The sequence below is a fragment of the Diceros bicornis genome, chromosome 16 (assembly GCF_020826845.1).
Source record: "Diceros bicornis minor isolate mBicDic1 chromosome 16, mDicBic1.mat.cur, whole genome shotgun sequence".
NCBI classification, from domain to species: domain Eukaryota; kingdom Metazoa; phylum Chordata; class Mammalia; order Perissodactyla; family Rhinocerotidae; genus Diceros; species Diceros bicornis.
In genome coordinates, this window is record NC_080755.1 from 39929213 (window position 1) to 39951902 (window position 22690).

The following is a 22690-nucleotide window of genomic DNA, read 5'->3' on the forward strand; positions in this document are numbered from 1 at the left end:
TTTATTTATCCTCATGAACCTCACTGTGGACAGGTCAGTTAGTAAGCGCTATAAATGTTTGTTAAATAAATAAAATATCAAACTAAGGTTTTAATGGCCCTCAGGGCCAAACTAAATTGGAGGAGAGTAGAGAAGCCATTTCTCTTGGCTGGGAACATCACAGTCAGGTGGTCTTACTGTTCCCGCCCCTTTATTTAACTCCTGGACCATCAGTGATGTCTGCTTCTTTGCTTTACCTCTAACGTGTCTCAAGAGCATCAGATCCTTTATTTCCAAGCGTCTAATGGGCCTCCCCTATGGGCAACAAGTCTAAAATGAAACTTATTTACTCCTCCCTATCCACAGCTATACCTTCTAGCATTCAATTCCTGTAATATTTATAGCTAGTTTTTATTGGTTCACTGACCATCTGAGTGCCTACCTGTGCTGCAGCAGATATGAAAAAGAATGAGACAGTCCTGTCTGGTGGGGAGAAGAGACGTATGAAGATCTAAGTGCAATGTAACAAGTGCTACATGGGCACAAAGGAGGGAACACCCCACTGAACCCTGCAGTCAGGATGACATCACAGAGGAGGGGGACACTGGAGTCTTCATAATGCTTGTGTATTCTTCTTAGCTCCTTAACTAGTAAGGGTCCTCAAGGCAAAATCCTTTTCCTATATGCTTAGTTCCTACCATGGCACCTAGCCTGTAGCAACTAGCAAACACTTGATAATGCCTGGGCCAAGGAATCACTGACCCAGGTATCCAGGTAACAGGCCAGAGCTGAATGTAGCCCTTCCACCAGGCACCAAGCAGTGCTCTCCACCTGCAAGCTGAGCTTCTCTCTCTCGGTATGGCTTCGCCCTGAAGGAGTCTAAATGCAGTGGAATGTCTCTCTTTTTAAATCCCCAGGAAGACTTTCCCCACTGACCTGACTGGAAAGATGAATTCTAACAACCCTTTTGAGATTGTTAAATGTGATACTGCCGCTACATCTGCACCATCATCATTGCAAATGCATAGCACTTAGCATTTTCCCGATTCTGTTCTAGGTACTTCATATATGGGTCATGCATTTAACCCCCACAACAAGCCTATGTGGTGGGCACTATCATCTCCATTCTACAGACAAGGAAAAGGAGGTGTGAGAGGCTAAGTGACCTGTGCAAGGTTACAGGGGTAGTTAACTGCTGGCTATGTTCCCGAATCTATACTCTCTGCCACTCCACTCATCCTTCCAGTCTAGGGTGGTAGGCCTATCGAATCTGCTTTTGCACTCCAGGGTATGTAAGTACTAAGTTGGGGCATCTGCAAAAAAAAAGACCAGTGTTCACCAAACTACCAAAAGGAGACGGAGTTGCCATTTATTTAGCTTTGCTCCCTCCCATCCAAGGCCAAGCTGATCTCTAAACAAGCATCAAAACCCGAAGCTCATTAACATCAGTGTGCGCTTCAATAAGGTGAACACTACAATGATGTACAATTACATGCTAATAATTCAATGCCCAAGAGCCCTGTAAAACAATTGCAAAGGCCCAGATTATCACAGTATGCAAATGCACTAGGAAAATCATTACCTACTTAGTCCCCTTCATTTTGGTGGGTTTAACATGAGAAGAATAATCCATGCTACAAGACGGGATTTCATTTTACAGCTGTAGTAACCAAGTACATAAAAGCTTGAATCTGTCCCAATAGCTTCGAAAAGATTTTTCCCATAGTGTCAGAGACAAAAATAATGAAATCTTGCAAATGTACAGTTAATAGGACCCTGGTGGACACTAACTTCAAAAATGCATGGTCTATAAGACATTAAAGGCTTGATTTTAGTTTCTGCACTGTTCCTGTTAATAACAATGTCTAATTAAAACATCTGTAAAATACTGATAGTTTTAATTTTACATAAAATTTCCAAAACAACTGTTACACAGTATAATAGGTATCTGCAATGAATAGGTTATTAATGGAAATATTATTTTAAATTAAAATCAGGTTCTAAATTTAAATTAGTCATCTCTGGCTAATGAAGAGAAAAAGAAGTCACCCGTGCTGGGAATAACACAGTAGATAATCTAGTTTTCAACATTCGTTAAAGCAAATTCACTCACTCACTTGGGCTAAAGGACAATTTATTTTGCTTCTTCTATCTTGTACTCCACTTGGCTCTTCTGATGGATTTCACAGTTGAACTCAATATTAACACCATGGCCTAATGCACCTTTCAACACATTACTTTATAATCTAAAAAACAACATTCAACTTTATTCACAATCTGAATCCCCCTTACCCCCAATTTACCAGTGAGGAGACAGCAGAGAACACGACTCCCTGCAGTAGAGTCTCCCTCCCAGCCCTGCCTAACCTGATGAATATTTTAAAAGGAATGGCATAAAATCTCAGCTTTCCCTTTCTTTGGGTCTCATCTTCTTTTATGAAATAAAACAAAAGACACTAGCAAAACTTAGTGGCTGGCTGCAATTCAATACCCTTCTCTCTAATTAATGCACAATAAAAGAAGGTTAAACCGTGAGCAAAGCTGAATGTCTGTCTACGCTGGCACTGAGTTGGTGAGGGATTCATTCCAGACGATGAAAAGCCGCGTTTCAAGTTGCTTCTGATTCACATAATGGTTCACAGTAGATGCTGCAGAATGTGGTCCACAGCATGAGGGAAGCTCTCACAAGTTAGGTAAGGAGGTGGATTAATTTTTTCTTCATCTGCTGCTCGATACTTCCCTGAAATGAAGTCAAGTCAGTGAACAAAGGTCATTGCTAGAATACCACCTTCATCACACCCGCGAGCACCCGGGCCACCACAGAACCACCCTTACAATAACCAGAGAATCAGGGGCTCCAAATCCCGCCAAGAACCTTTTACTGAGGCTTCAGGATGCAACAAGACAATTCAGAGAAATGTCATATTCAGCATTTTCCCAGGCCCTCTGGTCTTTCACAATGGATAGTCACAGGTATTGGGAAACCTGACAGCTAAGGTGTCCTTGAAATCTCCACAGCTGTGAAATCATTTTCTTCCCCCACCAGCCCTAAAGATAGGAATGGTGATTAAATCAATGCTTTAAATGGAAGCCCAGACCCCACAGGTCAGAGACCTTGTCAGCTCCCGAGGGTGACTGGAAACAGCACGTGCTGCTGCCACGCAGGGACCCTGTGATCCTGGCAAATGGAGCGCCTGGGGCTGGGGAGGGAAAGAGTGATGGATGCTCACAGGCCTGGGCCAGGCAGGACAGACCACCAAGGGGCAGGCACACTGCCTAACTCTCCCTGGACTCTGGAATTCAGGACATGCAACTGAACACCCCAAGAGCAGAGGAAGCATTCCACACCGTGGTCACAGAGAGCTTTTACAAATGTAAATCAGGCGATGCATGGTCCCTATTTAAATACCCTTAATGGGTCCCAGCGGCCTTCAGAAAGAACTCCAAATCTCTATCGTCGCCTACCAGGCCCTTTGTCATCAGCCGCAGAACCCCTCTCACCTTAGCATGGGCTACTTTCATCTGGCTGCAGTCCTGTACTGGACCTGGCTCTTTTGAGGACCTCCACACCTGCCATTCCCTTTGCCTGGAACATTCTTCTCACCTGACTACCTCCTTCACGCTTCAGGTCAGACCTACTTTCTCATCCAAATTAGATCTTCTCCCTGTTATTCTCTTTAGCACCCTGTTCTTTGCCTCCATGACATTTATAACAATTTGTAATTATATATTTATTTGTTTAATGTCTGTCTCACACCTAAAACTATAAGTTCTCTGAGAGTAGGGACTAGGTCTGTTATATTCCCCAATGTATTAACTAGCACATGGTGAGCATTCCACAATATTTTTCAGCTAGAAGAGAGCGAGGGAGGGCAGAACATGCTTCAGCTGAGGCCTTGGGGAACGATCCCACTGCCCTGTAGCCACTGGGGCCGTCTCTGTACTTCCCTTTTTCCTTGCTCTCTCATACCCTTTTCTGTGATCTCTGCTATTTATTCTTCTGCATTTTCCAGTATTTTCTGCCTAAATCCAGGTCTCCCAACAAGAGACCCATCGTTTTCTACGATTCCTTCCATTTTCTACAACCATCTCTTAAAGAGGCTTTGCCTAGCAACACAAAGCCTGAAAACCCCCTGTTCCACATCTCTGCACTGTGCTGATGAAGATGCTTCCTGTCTTGTCTTACTGACTGCAAATTCCTACAGGAAAGGAGCCAGCATCAAACGTACAAAGATAATGAATATACACCTCACCTTAGCGCCCTCAAGGCACCTGTCCACAGTATGGTCCACACAGCAAACTCTACTGCTGGTTTTTTCTCAAGCTAAATCCCACTAGGTGTAAACTGCTTTGCAAGGTTTCTATTTGGTCTCATAGGTAAGTTAATGACTTACTATTGCTATACCATCTACTTCCTGGATCCAGCGGTCTAAGGGCAAATATGTGAAAGTCAAGTTTCTTAGCCATGGAGATAAGGGCTTGCAGGATGCTTCTGCTTAGTCTGGCCCTGCAAGGAGGGTTTCTACAACGTACAAATTGACACAGTGGCTTAGGTATGTGTGATAGTTCTAGCACCTAGCACTGTGCCTGGCATACAGCAGGTGCTCAATTATGTTGGCTGAGTGAATGAAGGAGGCTGCCATGACTCATGCCTGACTCCTCACTGTGGCAGTCTGTATGTTCCTGCAGGACAAATGATGAACAGAGGGAGAATACAGGAAGCCATGTTGGTGATATTAGACAAAGAGTGATCCTATCTTTTCTAGGTGACCGTTGTACATGCTGAACAGAAATAAAGTCTGGTTAGGACTAGTCAAAACTCTTTATTAACAAATCACTAAGCATACGTATATTGAGCATCTACTATGTGCTACTCATCGAGAAACAAAATTGCTTAAGACTTTCCACAAAAAGCCCTTATTAGTGAATACAAATTAAAACCTTCATGGTAATTTTCAATACTGGAAAACCTAGTGCTTGTCCACTGCACTGAGTTAAAATTTATCTGTGGGACCAGCTCTTCTATGTGTTTTCAGAACAGTGGGCCTACTCGGGATTTTTTTCTGATAAAACATCAACAGTACAAATGGGCCTGTTTTCATCAGCTGGACTTAAGCTGCTTTAGTAATCATACATTTTAAACTATTTTATTTATTTATTTTTCCCCCAAAGCCCCAGTAGATAGTTGTATGTCATAGATGCACATCCTTCTAGTTGCTGTACGTGGGACGCGGCCTCAGCATGGCTGGAGAAGCGGTGCGTCGGTGTGCACGCAGGATCCGAACCCGGGCCGCCAGCAGCGGAGCGTGCGCACTTAACCGCTAAGCCACGGGGCCGGCCCAGTAATCATACATTTTAGATTTGACTGTGTTATGCTGTTGGCATGTCTCAGACTAACTAGAGCCTCTGTGATAGGCTGGTCACAACTGCCTGCCAGTCCGAAAAGAAGGTAGAGTCAATGGAGACCAGCTGGGCAGAGCTGGGCCTACCAGACACTGGCATAGGACCAGTTTTGATACTTAGTTAAATCCTTAATTATGTGAGCTAAAGAAAGGAAACATTCATGGGGATAATACACAAGAGGAAAAATACTTATCTGAGGATTTCATCAATGACCAGAAAATAAAATGGTGAATGGTAGGAATTTGAAAATTAAGATACAGGGAAGAATGATGAGTGTGGCTACTTTTCTTGACTTTATCTGATACTTCCTCTTTTTTGCTTACATCAAAGGACAGTAATGTTCCTGAGAAGGTGATCATTTTGACTGAGAAATTTGAAAAAAAGACACTGTCAATTCTAGAGTGACTGGTGTTACTCTCTGCAAGGCCCCGACGGTTCACCCCAGACCCCAGACCTGAGCAGACTATTTCCACACTTTGTTCATACAGGGCCTTACCAAATACTTCTTACTCAATTGTAGCTACAACTATGTTTTTTATTTTAAAATTATTCCAATAGCTTTTATGCAACCACATTTTCTCGAACGTCATAGTCATGAGTAAAGGTACTTTTCTAAAAAGTTTCCCAGTAGCAGCTCTTCCGTGACTTTGTTTAAATCTTCCCTTCTATGAGCAGCCTATTAAGTAGTTTCACTGTCATTATATGAAACCAGGCAAATGAGCTCACAGCCATCTATGGAACCATTTATCTGCTATTTGATTTTTAAGAGCCCAGTGACAATTCTTGGACAAGACTTCTGGCTGTCATCCTTAAACACGTGCTATTTGTTCCAAGCTCAGCAGGTGCCATCTGGGGGCGGGGTGAGGGTGGGGGCATTTTCATTATATCTGGAAAGGCTCCTTAAGTTCCCAATACAACAGTATTCAACTCTACACATAGCTCTCATGCCTGTTCCTTCTTTACCTTGAAAGGACTTTATGAATCACACTCCATATAGGAAAGCTGCACAGAATCATATACTGTGAGAGCTAGAAGGGACCAGTCTAACCCCATCATTCTTTTTTTTTTTTTTTGTGAGGAAGATCAGCCCCGTGCTAACATCCGCTAACATCCGCCAATCCTCCTCTTTTTTTGCTGAGGAAGACTGGCCCTGGGCTAACATCTGTGCCCATCTTCCTCTACTTTATATGGGACACCGCCACAGCATGGCTTGCCAAGAGGTGCATCGGTGCGCGCCTGGGATCCGAACTGGTGAACCCCGGGCCGCCGCAGCAGAGCGCGCACACTTAACCACTTGCACCACCGGGCCGGCCCCAACCCCATCATTCTTAAAGGGCCCAAAGAGGTGAAGAGCCTTGACCAGAGTCTTGCAGAGTTAGTCAGTGTCGAGCTGAGACCAGGACCCAGGACACCTAAACAGCCCACTATAGTCATAATACTCTATTAGCTGGGTCCTCCCAATTAAGTTCTTTCCCTTTCCTTAAATTTATTTCAGGGACCACACACAGTATACCTAATTTTGGTACAGGAAAATAGTTCCTAAAACATTTAAGTGAAAAGACAAGAAAAAAGCTTTTTTGTGTGTTTTTTTAAAAATGCAAACATTAACACAAAGTCTCAGATAATTTAACTGGCCAGTTCCTAAAGAGATCAACTTCCTCGTCTTATAGCTGGCACAAAAAGAAAAAATATTTTTACAGAGCACCACAATCAATGGTCTTTTGCTCCATTCCAATCTGGTGATTTGTATATTCATAAAATCGTATAAATGTTAATTGTTAACTGTGTATGGTTATCTCTGGGTAAGTATTAAAATACCTCTCAACTCTGATCTTCTAGATTTGTACCGCATGGGCCCTCACACACTGTCTTTTCCCCCTGAGATCCTAAGCCCATTTTATTTTTGCTTTGTGGCAGAAAGAGAATTAAAGTGCTCAGTGGGCTTTGCCATTTCTGCAAAGACTGTTCTTTAAGCAACTGTGTATTCTATCATCCTGTTTTAGAGAAGGCTTATACAGAAGATACATACCAGTTTTCACTAAGATGCCCAGCATGCCGACATTCTGAGCCCCACCAACATCATCCCTGCAATCCTAGAAAAGCATCAAGAAAGCATTTAGTCCTGTACCTTCAGTTAGGTTGTCAACAAAACCCTACCCACTGATTCGATTTATTAGGCTGGGATGGCGAACTGTAATTCCACAGTTTTTTCTTAAAATGAAAGAGAGGAAAGTGTAAAAAAAGGTAGTCCACATGGAGCAGTCTGAGGAAGCATACCAACTGGAAAGGGAAGCGTCGCAGAGGTGGAAGGTGTACAGCAGAGTAACCAAACACAAAGAGCAGTCATAGTTCTTCATGTTTTGCCACATCTCCCTCCTCTTAAAACAGATCATGGAAAAAAGCATTCTATCCATTTGGCAGCTTTTAAGGTGAATGATCCAACTACAGACAATGAATGAACTAGATTCAGAAGACAGCCTTTCTGCTGCCCACGTAATATATTATCCTTACTTTCCATCCATTTGCCCCTAACAGGTGGAATCAAGTCAAATCAGTACACTTGAACAGATTCTGTGACTGTCTGATATTCACTTCACACTTAGGAACAACAGATCAGTTACAAAAGGGAGCTCCTCTTTCCAATTCTTTCTCAAAATTGGGATGAATATACTTGGGTTGATTGTGGTGATAAATGCAAGGTAATAAAAATCCAAGGACTGAACGAACATCAAGAAAATCAATCTGGCCATCTCATGTTTATAAGCAAGACTCATTCAGACCATGCCTGAAGAAAATTTTTTTCCTTAAAAATCATTATTTAACAAAAGCACTGGGAAATGAGTTTTAGAATGTCAAATTCTTCATTTAAGGTCTAACTTAAAACCTTTCCTGTTGCATCTAAACTTGTCCTGTTGAAGCAGTAGAGACAGGAAAGGAAGCAGTAGAGGGAGGAAAGGAAGAAGGGAGGTGGGAAACAGTGGACAAAGAAAGGAAGGGAAAAACCTGCCGCTCTCTTGGATAACAAACAACCCTTCACGCAGCTGAGCACAGCTATCACATGGCATTCTCACCTCCCACCCTGTCCCAATACCAGTATCACCGGCAATAAAGAATTCTCAAGTCTCCAGGCTAAGATAACCACTTCTTCAGACACACATTTGCCTAGGAGAATCAGCTGAAGGCTTGCCAAGAGGAAAAGGTGTAACTGAAAAGATGGTTTCTCAAAATAGTGTCAAGTTCAATGATTACCCTATTCGGTTTAGGTGAATGAATATACAAGTGGAGGATGAAATCAGGAGACTGTGACACTTTTTCACTATCACAACTCAAGAAAGCAAGGGAGCTACAGTCTGTTTTGGAGGGAGTCCAGAGCCTCGAGTTCAACTTCCAGCTGTGCCACTAATTAGCTGTGGGAATTGAGGCATGGAGATTTACCTCTTTGGGCTTCAGTTTCCCAGTCTATAAAATGAGGAGGTTTGGACCAGATAAGCTCAATGGTCCCTTCCAGCCTAATGCGTTATTATTTAAAAACTGAAATATAATCCTTGCCACCTACTTACCACGAGGCAGTGTGCTTTCCAGCTCTTTTCCCATCATGGCACACATGGAAAATAATATTTGCCTAGTACACTGAGGTAAACTAACAAGGTGCTCACGGCCAGAAGTGACTGGCTAGGGCCTCCAATCGTTCAGATTCAGCCCTGCCACTCAAAGGGCTGAGGCAATCAATATCTTTAGCTATTTGTGGCACACTGATTGGGAAGTTCTTCCATAAAGCGTACACTAAGAAAAAAATCATTAATGGTAGAATTCTTTAGGTATAGATTGTTGCCTACATAAGTACTGTTCAAAACAAATCTAAATTTGTGTAGAGGTTTTCTTCGAAAGACACATAAAGCATTCAACTGACTTGCATTTAATGGTCTTTTGAATTGTATGTATCTCATCACTATGAAGAATGTGAGAAATAATCAAAATTTCAGTTCTTTAGAAGAATACCACTAAACATCTACCAGAACGCCTGTTTTATAGGTCGCTACTTTATTACCATTTGATATCATCAGTAATAGAGTCTGCTTGTCTTTTGAAGCAGTGCATCCAAGTTGGCTCTTCCCAGTATGACAGGTGAGCTCAGGACATTTCCTAGGCTCTTCTACTTACATCTCCTATCATGATGGCCTCCTCAGGTTTGCAGCCAGTGCCCCGCAATGCTTCCAAAAAGAACGTCTTCTCTGGTTTTCCCACTACTGTGGCTTTGGTGTCTGTGGCATACTCTAAAGCAGTCACAAATGGTCCAGGCCCCAGGGCTAAGCCATCTTTCCTCTTGTAATACCTGGCTTTGTGGATTGCTATCAGAGGCGCCCCATCCAGAAGTAACCTAGAGAGACAGAGAAAATGGAAATTGGCTAAAAGCAAGGCTTTTATGACTGGAAAGAATGTCCGACTTACAAAGTGGTTTTATTCACACTCACAGAAACAAATAGTTTCTTATTAACTTTTAATGACTTGCTGTCTTCTAATGAATTTGCTAAGAACTGCTGGGAATTACACTCAGATACACTAAAGAAAGGTGATAGATTATTAAATTTGGGATTGCTTCAACCTTTTACCTTTAGTGGTTTCAGACACTTTACCCAAATCACCAGGGAAAGAGAATTAAGAGAAGTAAAGCTAAATAAGACACTCAAGGGAAGAAGCTTAACTTAATGAGACAAGTTGTTTCAACCTTCCCTAATGGTAAGCAGGAGGCTCTTGAGCCTTTTATAAAATGACACAACTGTTGCTGCAGTGACACATTCAGCTAACTCCTAAAATACCTAAATTCCTCTTTCCTCTACTCCAAAATGTAAGTTTCTTTCTAATTCAGAAATTTAATAGGGCATTTTACAATACTTTCTGCTTGTGCCTTTACCTCTTCATTCTACCTTTTGACTGCTTCTGAAACTTTGCAAATCAGGCCCTCTTCCCTGAAGAATACACCAACAAGGTTTAAAAGAGAGCTTTTACTGTCAAAGTCCTTCCTTTGTCCTGATATAGGACAAATACTCTCATACCAAACAAAAGGGCATAAAGAGTTTTCCCATTAGTTTGAGAACAAACTCTACACATAGCTAAGGATTCTCGTCAGTGACTCAGTTGCCTAACAAAACAAATCCAAAAAATCCCACCAGCTTCTTAATACTCACCTCCCAACTCCCATCCAAAAAAATCTGCCATCCATCCCAACAGTGCAGCCTGTCATCATCACGCACGTGTTATCATCTAATGGAATGCGGGACATGATATATTTCTTAAACTGCTTTTAACCAATGTAATAAATGATCTCACTAGCTTAATTTACTTTAAGTCATCTATGTAGTTAAAATATTTAGTATGTCCATCAAGGAAAAATTCATCACATCTTACCCTTCACAATTATGAGTAATTAAGCGCTCAACTATGAAACTGCTAAATTATTCTTGTCAGTGGGCATGGAAATGCCTTCCTGTGGGAGGCGCAGAATTCAGACATTTATGATTAAATATTTTATTAAGTAAAAACCAATACTGGACTATTACAGGGCCTTATTGTTAGTTACTACAAATTGCTCACAGCACAGGATAGATCCTTCAAATTTATTCACTAATATTAATACAAATTTATTTCTTAAAGCAGATCTTGAAATCCAACTGTTAGGAAACCTGGTAAAGCCACTATGTTGGCCTTACAGAACCACAGCTGATGGCAATGAGATAACAATGGGTGATTTATCTATCTCCCCTCGTCACCCTGCCCTCAATCCCATTTATTTGCTACTCTACCACGGAACTGGAATTCTTTATGCAACAGACCTCAAAATTGCTTTCCACTTATATAGCTAAACTAAAAACTCATTTGATTTAGCTTTGTTAATATTTTATTATATATTAACTGGGGATAAGACTTATCAGCCTGATTGATGTGTGTACTTAATTCCCAGGCAGTACTTTAGTGCCTTCCCTGGAAGGGCTGAGACTGTGGGTTCCTCTACATTTCTCTAAATGGGAACTGGCTCTACACTGGGCTGGAGAAGACGGGCATCTCTCAGGGAAGTGGTTCCTGCTTCTATCATTCTTCTCTGCACAGCATAAGCTTTACTGAATCTTTCAAGAGCCAAGGCATATTCAGGATGGATTAGCAGGTAAATGGTTTTCCAGGACACAGATTAAAAGACTTTTATAAACATTAAAAAATATATAAAAAATAGACACCCCAATACTTGGAGTGTTTTTACACTTACTAGACAGGGCAACAAAGGGTTGGTTGTTTTTGTTATCAGAAATAATGCATCAGCAGGAAATCTGATAATTTTGTGTCTATATCTAACTATAAGCCCACTGAGGTGCCAGAAGCGAGGAAAAAAAGGCACAAATAAGGCCTGACGCAAAAACCTGTGGCTGTAAATTCCATGAAGGCAAAAGAAACAACTGTAAAAAATCCTAGCCAGGAAGCAGGGCCACAATATAAAAATCTTAGGCAGAGTAGTGAGAGAAAAGCTAAGAGTATAACTTAAATTTAGAGTCACAAAATGTTACTGAAAGGGACTTTAAGGAACATCAAGTTCAACATGCCCCCTTTTATAGATGAGGAGCTCATCCAGAGATTTTCGCCAAAATCAACTGCACCACCAAGGGGAGCTAGAACCCAGAACTTCTGAAAACCAATCTAGCACTCTTCCAATACACTATACTGTCTTTCTAAATAACTTCTCTAGGAAAGTGATCGACTTTTCACCACTTCTGCTGAAGATGAAGCAGGTGGAAATGAAATGAGACTGCAGCTTAACTGTCAGACACCTCACATATGTCCAACCATCAAACTAGCGAGCCAGTCTCTCCCCATCCCCCCAAAATGATCCTCCCCCAATCTTTCCAATCTCAGTAAATCCACCCAGTTGTTCAAGCCAGAAACCTAGTAGTCATCCTTGATTTCTCACTTTCCCTCACCCTTCCACGTCCCTATTCATTAGCAAATACAGTAATTTCCTATTCCAAAACAAAAATAAAACTAAACCATTTTACTCCCTCTCCTGAACTTCTGCAACAGCCTCCTAACTGGTCTCCCTGCTTTCTACTCTTGCTTCATTACTTCAATCCATTGTACAGGCCATAGTGGGAGTTTTAAAGTACAGATGGGATCATGTCCTTCTCCTGCTTAAAACCCTTCAATAACTTCTTTTTGCAAACAGTATGAAATTCAAAGTCCTTACCACAGTCTCTAAAGCTGTGCCCTATCTGGCCCCCATCTACATCCCCAATCTCAAGTCACCTTCCCTGTCGTTGATTGTGTTCCAGCCACAATACTCATTTCCCAATTCCTAAAGAAATGTCAAACTCTTTCCTGCTACAGCCCACAGACATGGTGTTCCCTCCTCCTGAAACAGTGCCTCATACTGGTCACAGAGCTATCTTCTGCTCATTTGTCAGGTCTCAGCTTAAACGTCAGCACTCAAAGAAGCCAGTCCCAACCTCCCTATTTAAAATGGACTTCCTCCTCACATTTAATCTCTGTCTCATCCCCCTTTTTCCTTGGTATCACTTTCCATAGTTTGTAATCCTTACTCAACTGAGTTTGGTCTGTCTTCCTCACTAGAATCTAATTTCCACTATGCCCATCAGTTTTACTCATCACTATTATTTCTTACTTCCAAAAAACTACCCCCAAAACCTCTTGGTAGCTCTCACTAAACGTTTATTGAATAAATTAATTACTGGGTGAACCTCCGTATGCCTCAGTGTCCCGATCTATAAAATGAGGAATAATACTTACCTTCTTGGAAAATAGAGATGATGTATGCAAACCCTCTCAAAGTATCTGACAGTAATGATGACTTTTATTCACAAATATAAGAGTAGTAGTATCTATGGCACTTAAAGTAATGGCAAATCACGTCACATTTGTGGGCCTCAGTTTCTTATCAAACGAAGGGGTTGAACCAGATCAGGGCTTTTCAGCCTCAGCACTACTGACATTTTGGACTGGAAAATGCTCTGTGAGGGGCAGGCCCATACACTGTAGGATGTTTAGCAGCATCCCTGGCTTCTACCCACTAGATGCCCGTAGCACCCTCTTCCCACAATTCTGAGAACCAAAAATGTCTCCAGACATTGCCAAATGTCCCCTGGGCAGCAAAACTGTCCCTGGTTGAGAACCACTGAACTAGATGAATGTGAAAGTCTTAACATTCAATATATTTAAAACTACTATCAATCAACCTGACAAACACAAACTCTAAAAGTTCAAATAAACACAACAGTAAATCAGGAAATATATCAAAGGAAAATCCCATTAACAATTAACTGAAACCCCCAGAATATTTCCAGTGTCACACTGACACAGTAATTCTCTCATTAATTACTGAAAAAAATGTAACGAGTCTTTAAGGACTCAATGTTCCATATGAAATGGAAAGTTTCTAAGAATACTACACATTCAGAGAGGAAGATGAGACGGAGAAATTCAAAAAGAAGATCTAAGACATCCTCAATACTGCTCTTTTTGGTTATAGTCAGAAGTCAAAGCAAGTATTTCTGTAATTTATTGACTTAATAAGAAATACTGAAAGTGATGAAATATTGAAAGCTCTGCTCCTGAATTCAGAAATAAGATAAGGCTATCTACTATCACAACTTCTATTTAGTACTATACTTGGAGTCCCAAACAGTGTAATAAAGCAAGAAAAAGAAGTGAAAACATAAAGATTGGAAGGGGAGAAGTAAAACTGTCATTATTTGCAGATGACATACTTGTCTGTGTAGACAATCCAATCCAGAAGATTCTACAAAAAAATTATTAGAATTGGCAAGTAAATGTAAGAAGGTCACTGGATATAAAGTTAACATACAAAAGTTCAATTATATTTCTACATATTAGTAACAAGCAATTAAAAATGAAATTTAACAAAATACCATTCACAATAGCATCAAACAATATGAAATACAAGAATTAATTTAACAAAATGTCTAAGACTCATACTCTAAAAACTACAAAACATTACTGAGAAAATGTAAAAATAAAACAAATAAATGGAGATATATTCCATTTTCATAGACTGGAAGACACAATACTGTTCAGATATAAATTCTACCCAAATCAATATTTAATGGAGTACCAATCAAATTCCCAGCAGGTCTTTTTTGTGGAAATTGACACGTTGATTCTAAAATTTATATGGAAATGCAAAAAATGTAGAATAGCCAAGACAATCTTAAAGAATAAAGTTGAAGGATGTACACTACCAGATACTAAGACTTACTACAAAGCTACAGTATTTAAGACAGTGTGGAATGGCACAAGCATAGATGAAGAATCTAGAAACAGAGCTGCACATATATAGTCACTTGATTTACGTCAAAAGCATTCTGCAATTCTGTGGGGGAAAGAATGGGGGGAAAGAATGGGTCTTTGCAATAAATGTTGCGGAAACAACTGCATATCTGCAAGGAAAAGATAAACTTTACCTCACACAGTTCACAAAAACTAATTCAAAATAGAAAAAAACAGTATGGGGGGCCCTCAAAAAAGTAAAAATAGAACTAACATATAATCCAGCAATTCCACTTCTGAATATCTACCTGAAGAAAACAAAAATACTAATTTGAAAAGATACATGCACCCCATGTTCATTGCAGCATTATTTACAATAGTGAAGATGTGGAAGCAACCTAAGTGTCCACCAATAGAAGAGTGGATAAAGATGTTTTTTATATATACAATGGAATATCACTCAACCATAAAAAAGAACAAAATCTTGCTATTTTGCAACAACATGGATGGACCTAGAGGGTATTATGCAAAGTGAAATAAATCAGACAGAGAAAGACAAATACCATATGATTTCACTTTTGTGTGGAACCTAAAAAACAAAAAAAGAACAAACAAAACAGAAACAATCTCATAGATACAGAGAACAAACTGGTGGTTGCCAGACAGGAGGTAGGTGGGGAGTTGGGCAAACTTCTAGTTATAAAGTAAATAAGTCATGGGGATGTAATATACAGCATAGGGAATACAGTCAATAATATTGTAATAGCTTTGTATGGTGCCAGATGGTTACTAAACTTATCATGGTGATCATATTGTGATGTCTACAAATGTCAAACCACTATGTTGTACACCTGAAGCTAACATAATATTGTATGTCAACTACACTTCAATTAAAAAAAAAAAGATTCTAGACCTAACTGTTAAAGGTCAAACAATAAAGCTTGCAAAAGAAAACACAGGAGAATATTTTCATGACTGTGGGGTGGGCAGATTTCTTAAGCAGAACAGAAGAAAATACGGGCAAATTGGACTCCATCAAAATTAAGAACTTCATGTTCTCATGCTATTAAGAGAGTGAAAAGGCAAACAACATACAGGGATAAGATATCTGCAGTACATATATCCAACCCAAAACTTGTAAACGTAACACATAAGAGCTCCTACAAATCAATAAGAAAAATACAACCCAATCAGAAAAGGTAAAAGACTAGAATGGGCACATCATAAAAGAAGTTACCCAATGGCCAATAAGTATATGAAAGGTTTCAACAACATAACTCATCAGGGGAATACAAATTGAAACTCAGTAAGATACCACTATACACACCAAACAGAATACAGTCATGGGTCTCTTAATGACGGGAATACATTCTGAGAAATGCACTGTTAGGCCATTTCGTCATTGTGCAAAGATCATAGAGTGTACTTACAGAAACCTAGATGGTATAGCCTACCACACACCTAGGCTACATGGTACTAATCTTATGGGACCACCATCATATGTGCAGTTCATTGCTGACCAAAACATTGTATGTAGCATATGACTACAGCTATAATTACATAGACTGCAAGAGACTGCTGAGAATGTGGAGCAATTGAAACTCTCATTTACAGCTAGTGGGAACGTATGACTTGGTACAATCACTTGGGAAGCTGTTGAGCAATATTTACTAAAACTAAACAAGTACCTATCCTATTATCCAGTAATTTCACTTCTAGATACTGACCCAAGAAAAATGAGTGCATATACTCCCCAAAAGACATGTAGAATAATGTTCATAGCAGCTTTATTCATAACAGCCCAAAGTGGAAACAATCCAAATGCCCATTAACAGTAGAATGAATGAATAAACTGTGGAATATTCATATAACAGACTACTACACAACAACAACAAAAATTAAAAAAGAAGAAACAAAGGGGGCTGGCCTGGTGGCGCAAGTGGTTAAATGCGCACGCTCCGCTGCGGCGGCCCGGGGTTTGCCGGTTCAGATCCCAGGTGCACATCGACGCACTGCTTGTCAGGCCATGCTGTGGCAGGCATCCCATATAAAGTGGAGGAAGATGGGCATGGATGTTAGCCCAGGGCCAGTCTTCCTCAGCAAAAAGAGGAGGATTGGCAGAAGCTCAGGGCTGATCTTCCTCACCAAAAAAAAAAAAAAAAAAAGGAAGAAACAAAACAAAAACAAAGTATGGTTACCTGCAGCAACTTGCATAAATCTCAAAAACAGACAAAAAATGCTACAAGTGTATGATCTCATTCATGTGAAGATCAAAAAATAGCAATAATGATAGAAGTCAGAGCAGTGGCAACCTTGAGGAAGGGACGGTATTGACTGGGATGGGGATCATTCGGGGCTGGAAATGTTCTATATCTTGATCAGAGTGCGGGTTACATAGGTATATCTATGTGTAAAATTTACTGAGTTATATATTGACAATTTGTATACCTTACTGTGCATGTTATACATCAACTTAAAAAAATTCGTAACAGAATATATTTATGTGGCTTATTCACCTGAAACTTTTATTTAGAGTTGCCACAATTGCCTTGATTGTAAAAGGATCTCCCCAAATTGAAAAATAAGAGCAGTTACTGATATTTACCTCAATTCTGTATTCTATGATTTTCAAATTGGCATATAAAGTTGTGCTCCTGTATATACTAACGGAATGCTTTAAATAACTCAAGTTCTTAAGTCTTAAACAATTTCTCATCTCCAAAGTGTTTTATTTTTATAGTCTGGACTTATTTAAAAGATTGCATAGCAGTCAGTCCATTCAAAATGGAAAAAGCCCACAGAAATATTTCTAATTTGAGCCCTGCTGCCACACTGTTCTGGAATTACTCATGCCCAGGGCTCTAAATACTTAGAAAAGATTCAGGAGTTACTGTAAAAATGCAATAATAACTGAGGCCATTACTGTTGATTTTTTTTCTCTCTGTCCTTCCTTTTATAAGGAATTGAATACACTGGAGTAATTACACTTTTTATTTTTTCTCAAGGAGATGGGGAAAAGAAAGCAATCCAACATCCAACAGAAACTGTTTATGGTGTTAAGAATCTCATCCCACAGGGCCAGCCTAGTGGCATAATGGTTAAGTTTGCACGCTCCGCTTTGGCGGCTCGGGGTTCGCAGGTTCGAATCCCAGACGTGGACCTACGCATTGCTTATCAAGCCATGCTGTGGTGGCGTCCCATATAAAGTAGAGGAAGATGGGCACAGGTGTTAGCCCAGGGCCAATCTTCCTCAGCAAAAAGAGGAGGATGGGCAACAAATGTTAGTTCAGGGCTGATCTTCCTCACCAAAAAAAATACAAAAAAAAAAAGAATTTCCTTCCCAAAAACAAAAAAACTAATTTCTGAGCATCTCTAAGACTTCTGGAGGATTCTTGTACCTTGTAACGATTGTAGGAAAGAAGTCATTAACAAACTTTCAAAATATTATTCTTAAGCAGTCTTCACCTCTGCATTTACAAGCTGTGATGTCACTTATCTTCAGATATAATGACATTTTAATAAGATCCTCTAGAAGCTGGAGAGCAGATGCTCTTAATTTAGAAAAAAATCTTAAACTTTTCCTAGGTTAGGCAATTCCATGCAGTTTTTTCCCAAAATTTCTTTGATCCAGCAACTACACTTCTGAAAAAAAAGTCTTAAGGAAAAAACATAGGGCCGGCCCCGTGGCTTAGCAGTTAAGTGCGCGCGCTCCACTGCTGGCGACCCGGGTTCGGATTCTGGGCGTGCACCGACGCACCGCTTCTCCGGCCATGCTGAGGCCGCGTCCCACATAGAGCAACTAGAAGGATGTGCAGCTATGACTTACAACTATCTACTGGGGCTTTGGGGGAAAATAAATAAATAAATAAAATCTTTAAAAAAAAAAAAGAAAAAACATAAATATTGCTTAACAAACAAGTTCTCAGAAGTTTTTTTAAAACTAACTTCAAAAACTTGGAAATAACCAACCATAGGAAACACATGGCTACACAATTTATTGCCTTCTTAATGTGGAATATGCTGTGGGAATCAAATGTGTTTTTAGAAGAATATCTAAGAATATGGAAAAACATGCACAATATATTGCTGGGTTTTAAAAAAGCAAGTTACCACACAGTATATACACATTTTCATTTTTGTCTAAATATATATGTGCATAGAAACAAATAAACTAGCTATGTGCTAAAATGTTAACTGTGGTTCTCTTTAGGTGGAAGGATTACAGGTAATTTAATTCTTTTTTGAGCACTGAAAATTTTCCACAATAATGACATATTACTTTTGTGCTTAGATATTTTTTAGTCTTGTTAATACTCAGTTTAAGCTAGATTATTAAGTGCTCTGCTTGCCCAGGTAGCCTTTCTCCTAAAAGAGATCATCAAATTTTATTGTAATTGGTCCATTACTAGAATGCTCAAGCTTTGGGTTTCTAACTCAGCTCAGAAGATGAAAAAAGACTTTGCTACAAGCTAGTACTACAGTGAAAATGAAGGAACTGGAGCCACATATGTTCGTATTGATGAATCATACAATATTACTAGGGAAGAAAGCAAATTGATGAATATATAAAGTATAAAACATGCAAAATAATACTATATGCTATCTAGGAACACCTACATATGTGTTCTAAGTTAAAGAAATTCATGAAAATGATAAAACAAAATTCATAACCCTGACTACTTTTGGGTCTTGGATGATAAAATTGGGGAGGGATATGTAGGTGACATGAAATGTGTTGATAATTTGTATTTTTTAAACTGGTTGACAGGCATATGGGTGTTCATTATATTAATCTTTGTAGGCATAAGATATTAATCTTTGTTATCTTTTAGTAGTAGGTAAAAGGAAACAAGCCCCCAATGGTTCTTAGAATTTGAATGTTTTATAGAACCCAAACCCAAATCAAGTCTAATCCCTATAACTGGTTCCTACCCTTCCCCAAAACCAATTCTCTAACATTCAGTGTTCTCAATTTCATTCAGACATTTAAGACATATTTGTACACAGACTGTACTATGCATTTGGGGGGTGGGGATGGGGGGTCTACCCATTTAAAACACAGTAAATAAGAGGAAGTGCAATGTGGAAGGTTGATTACCTGCCTGAGGGCAATGTGTCCCCAAAGCTGGTATTCAAGGCAGCTATGCAACGGGGCTTAAAATCCAATGTTTATTCTCATTATCAACCTGAACAGTAATTTAACTAATTGGTGGTTCATTTGAGATGTCTATGTGTGCCACACACAATCCAAACAGCTGTAGTCATTGGTGGGAAGGCATAGTCTCTGTGGAGACATCAATATGCAAAGAAGGGTAAGACCTAAGATCCTTCTGTTAACTCTCCACCCAGCTGTTAAGTGCATTTGTGAAATTAGAGTTGACCCATAAGTGCACTGTAATGCTTTAAAATGTAGTGTTTAAAAAAATCAATATGGTTAGGGAAGTGTACTAATTAGACAGCATCCGAGCAATTACAAAGCCAGTATTATGTCAACATACATTTTTATTACCCTGAGTCTAGTATTCATCTAAGACAGAGACCTCCCAACTTCCTATTAAATATGTCCTTCCCAAATTACCAGCTAAAATCAATCAATACCTTCTCCTTGAATTCTGTGGTTAAAGAAAGAATAAAAGGTAGTAGGGGTAAATTCAGAAGTAAGAAATAATAGCAGGTTCTCTACTTCAGATGAAAACTGATATTGGTATAGTTGTAAACCTTACTTAAGGAGCAGGTGAGATAATCCCCCCCGCAAGAAGCTAAAGTAGGATAATTAAAGTAGATGAAGCAACAGAAATTTTAATACCATATATCCTGAAGTACATCTTCAGGCAATCTGGCATAGCAGTGGATCTTCAGGAAAAAACTACAGTAAATGGATACTGAGTAACTATAAAAAGTGAGTTTGTTCCTTTTAAACAAAGGCTTGACTATAACAGTGACTAAGAGAGTCACAAATAAAAGTGCATTAAGTAGCCATAGTTTCCATTAACCAAGGATCAAAAATTAATGTGCACACAGGGAAAAAAGATGGCTGTTCCCAAAGTGTTATTTCTGGCCACACTGACTGTACATGAGATCATCCATTTTCAAGATCAACAGCAAATAATGTGCCCCGATGTGTGAAGCTAGTAGTGAGTTTTAAAATCTGCTAAAAACATTCTAATTCTAGAACATATACATCAAGAAATGAGTTCTAGGGGCCAGCCTGGTGGAATAGTGGTTAAGTTCGCATGCTCTGCTTTGGTGGCCCAGGGTTCTTTGGTTCGGATCCTGGGCACGGACCTACGCACCACTCATCAAGCCATGCTGAGGCGGTGTCCCACACTGAGCAACTAGAAGGATGTACAACTATGACATACAACTATCCACTGGGCCTTTGGGGAGTAAAAGAAGGAAAAAAGGAGGAAGTCGGCAACAGGTGTTAGCTCAGGGCCAATCCTCCTCAAAAAAAAAAAAGGAAAAGAAACAAGTTTCACATCAAGTAAAGTTAGAATGATTCTTGTAGATCTTTGTACTGCTTAGAAAATGTTTTTATAGCATTCTTGCAGTTAAATACCAAATGTTTTTTTTAAAAAGCTAGTTCAATGTATCCCTATGTAATATTTTGAACTACTTAACTCGTCATAAATTCAAAGGCAAATTACACTGTTTAATGGTTTGACAAGAAACAAAAGGTAAGATAAAAAATGAAAAATTCAAGGGAAAAAGTCACAATCTCACTCTAGAGGAGATTTGCTGGTAAATCCTGATCCAATTTATCTTAGGAAGTAAGAGAACCAGTACACAGTCTTCCTTTTGAAAGCAGCAGCAAAAAGTTCATATAAGTAAAATGCATACACAACTGAAGATTTATAATATTTTATGTGTTAGTTGTATTTCCCCAAATTTCTACCAACAGACATTGGAACATCTATGCTTAGATATCCCACAGGCCAAGAAGCCCCAACCTAAACTTACCAGCTTCTGAATCCCCAAACAGGGAGCGTTCTCTATCACATGTGCTCAGGTTAGAAATCCGGATGTCCTCACTGAGTCACTGTTCCTCACCTCCTATACCCAACCATCCATCAAGTCATGTTGACATTACCCGAATATGGTTTTCTTCATCCCTATTGCTGCTATCCCAGTTCAGACTGCCATTATCACTCACTGAATAATGTCTCTGAAAGTGTGATCAAATGTGTCAACATTTTCCCATAGCCTGGATTCTCCTTGGAGGAAAAATCACATTTACTGGTTTTTGTGCATTAGCCTGCCTGCCATTTGCCGTCAGAGATGAGCAGAGTCAGTGAAGAATCAAAGGGGTGACAATAAAAGATAAAACTGCTAGCTTTAAGAGCTGCAGTTTTATTATGAATTCCTACTCCAGAATATCGATTCTATAAACCAAAAAAAACCCTAATGATCATCACATTTTTAACATACTGATCACTTTTTAAAAACAATAAGCAAGATAGAAATAAATACTATTTGATGCTCATCTTGAAGGGATCTTTATGCTGTCTGTCCTCACGTACCACTGAGGTGGCCAGAAAGTAAAACATGTATAACCTCACACGACAAAAACTCAAGAAGGGAAGAGGGGGAGTATACGATCAGATGAAAAATAAACAGGTAAACACTTACCGGAATGCCTCATTCAGAATTTGATAATGAAAATGTTCTGGTGCCAATCCTATGACCACAGCATTGGGATCACTTGTTTGTATTTCTGAGAATGAAAAAAAATATATAACTGTTGAAAAACGCAATTAAAAGTAACGTCACATTTTATAATCAAGTCGTTTTACTTAGTCAAGTCCAAACTTTTGCTGTAGCCATAATCTGAAGTTTAAGAGATTATTCTGCCCTGTGTACTTTGGAAGTAGAAGAGATATTTAAGTGAAAAAAGAAAAAAGGTGTAGTATTTTTGTGTATTCCTTTTGCATGGTCTTACAGCTACTCAGGAACTAGAAGACCTAAACTGAAACTTGTAACCTGATGTTCTCAAACAAGTAACAATTTCTGATGTTATCAAACA

General features: G+C 39.4%; 1 protein-coding gene across 2 annotated transcripts in view; it reads right to left on the reverse strand.

Moving 5' to 3' along the window:
* Positions 1-1323: 1323 nt before the first annotated feature.
* The window catches only part of HDHD2 (haloacid dehalogenase like hydrolase domain containing 2), a 43434-nt gene continuing 22067 nt past the window's right edge, over positions 1324-22690 (reverse strand). For both annotated transcript variants that reach the window (XM_058557062.1, XM_058557064.1), the window contains exons 4-7: positions 22297-22381; positions 9544-9760; positions 7412-7475; positions 1324-2719 (exon numbers count right to left, since the gene is read on the reverse strand). In XM_058557062.1, coding sequence (XP_058413045.1) covers positions 2616-2719; positions 7412-7475; positions 9544-9760; positions 22297-22381 — 470 coding nt within the window. In that variant the 3' untranslated portion in view covers positions 1324-2615. The remainder of the gene's footprint in view (positions 2720-7411; positions 7476-9543; positions 9761-22296; positions 22382-22690) is intronic.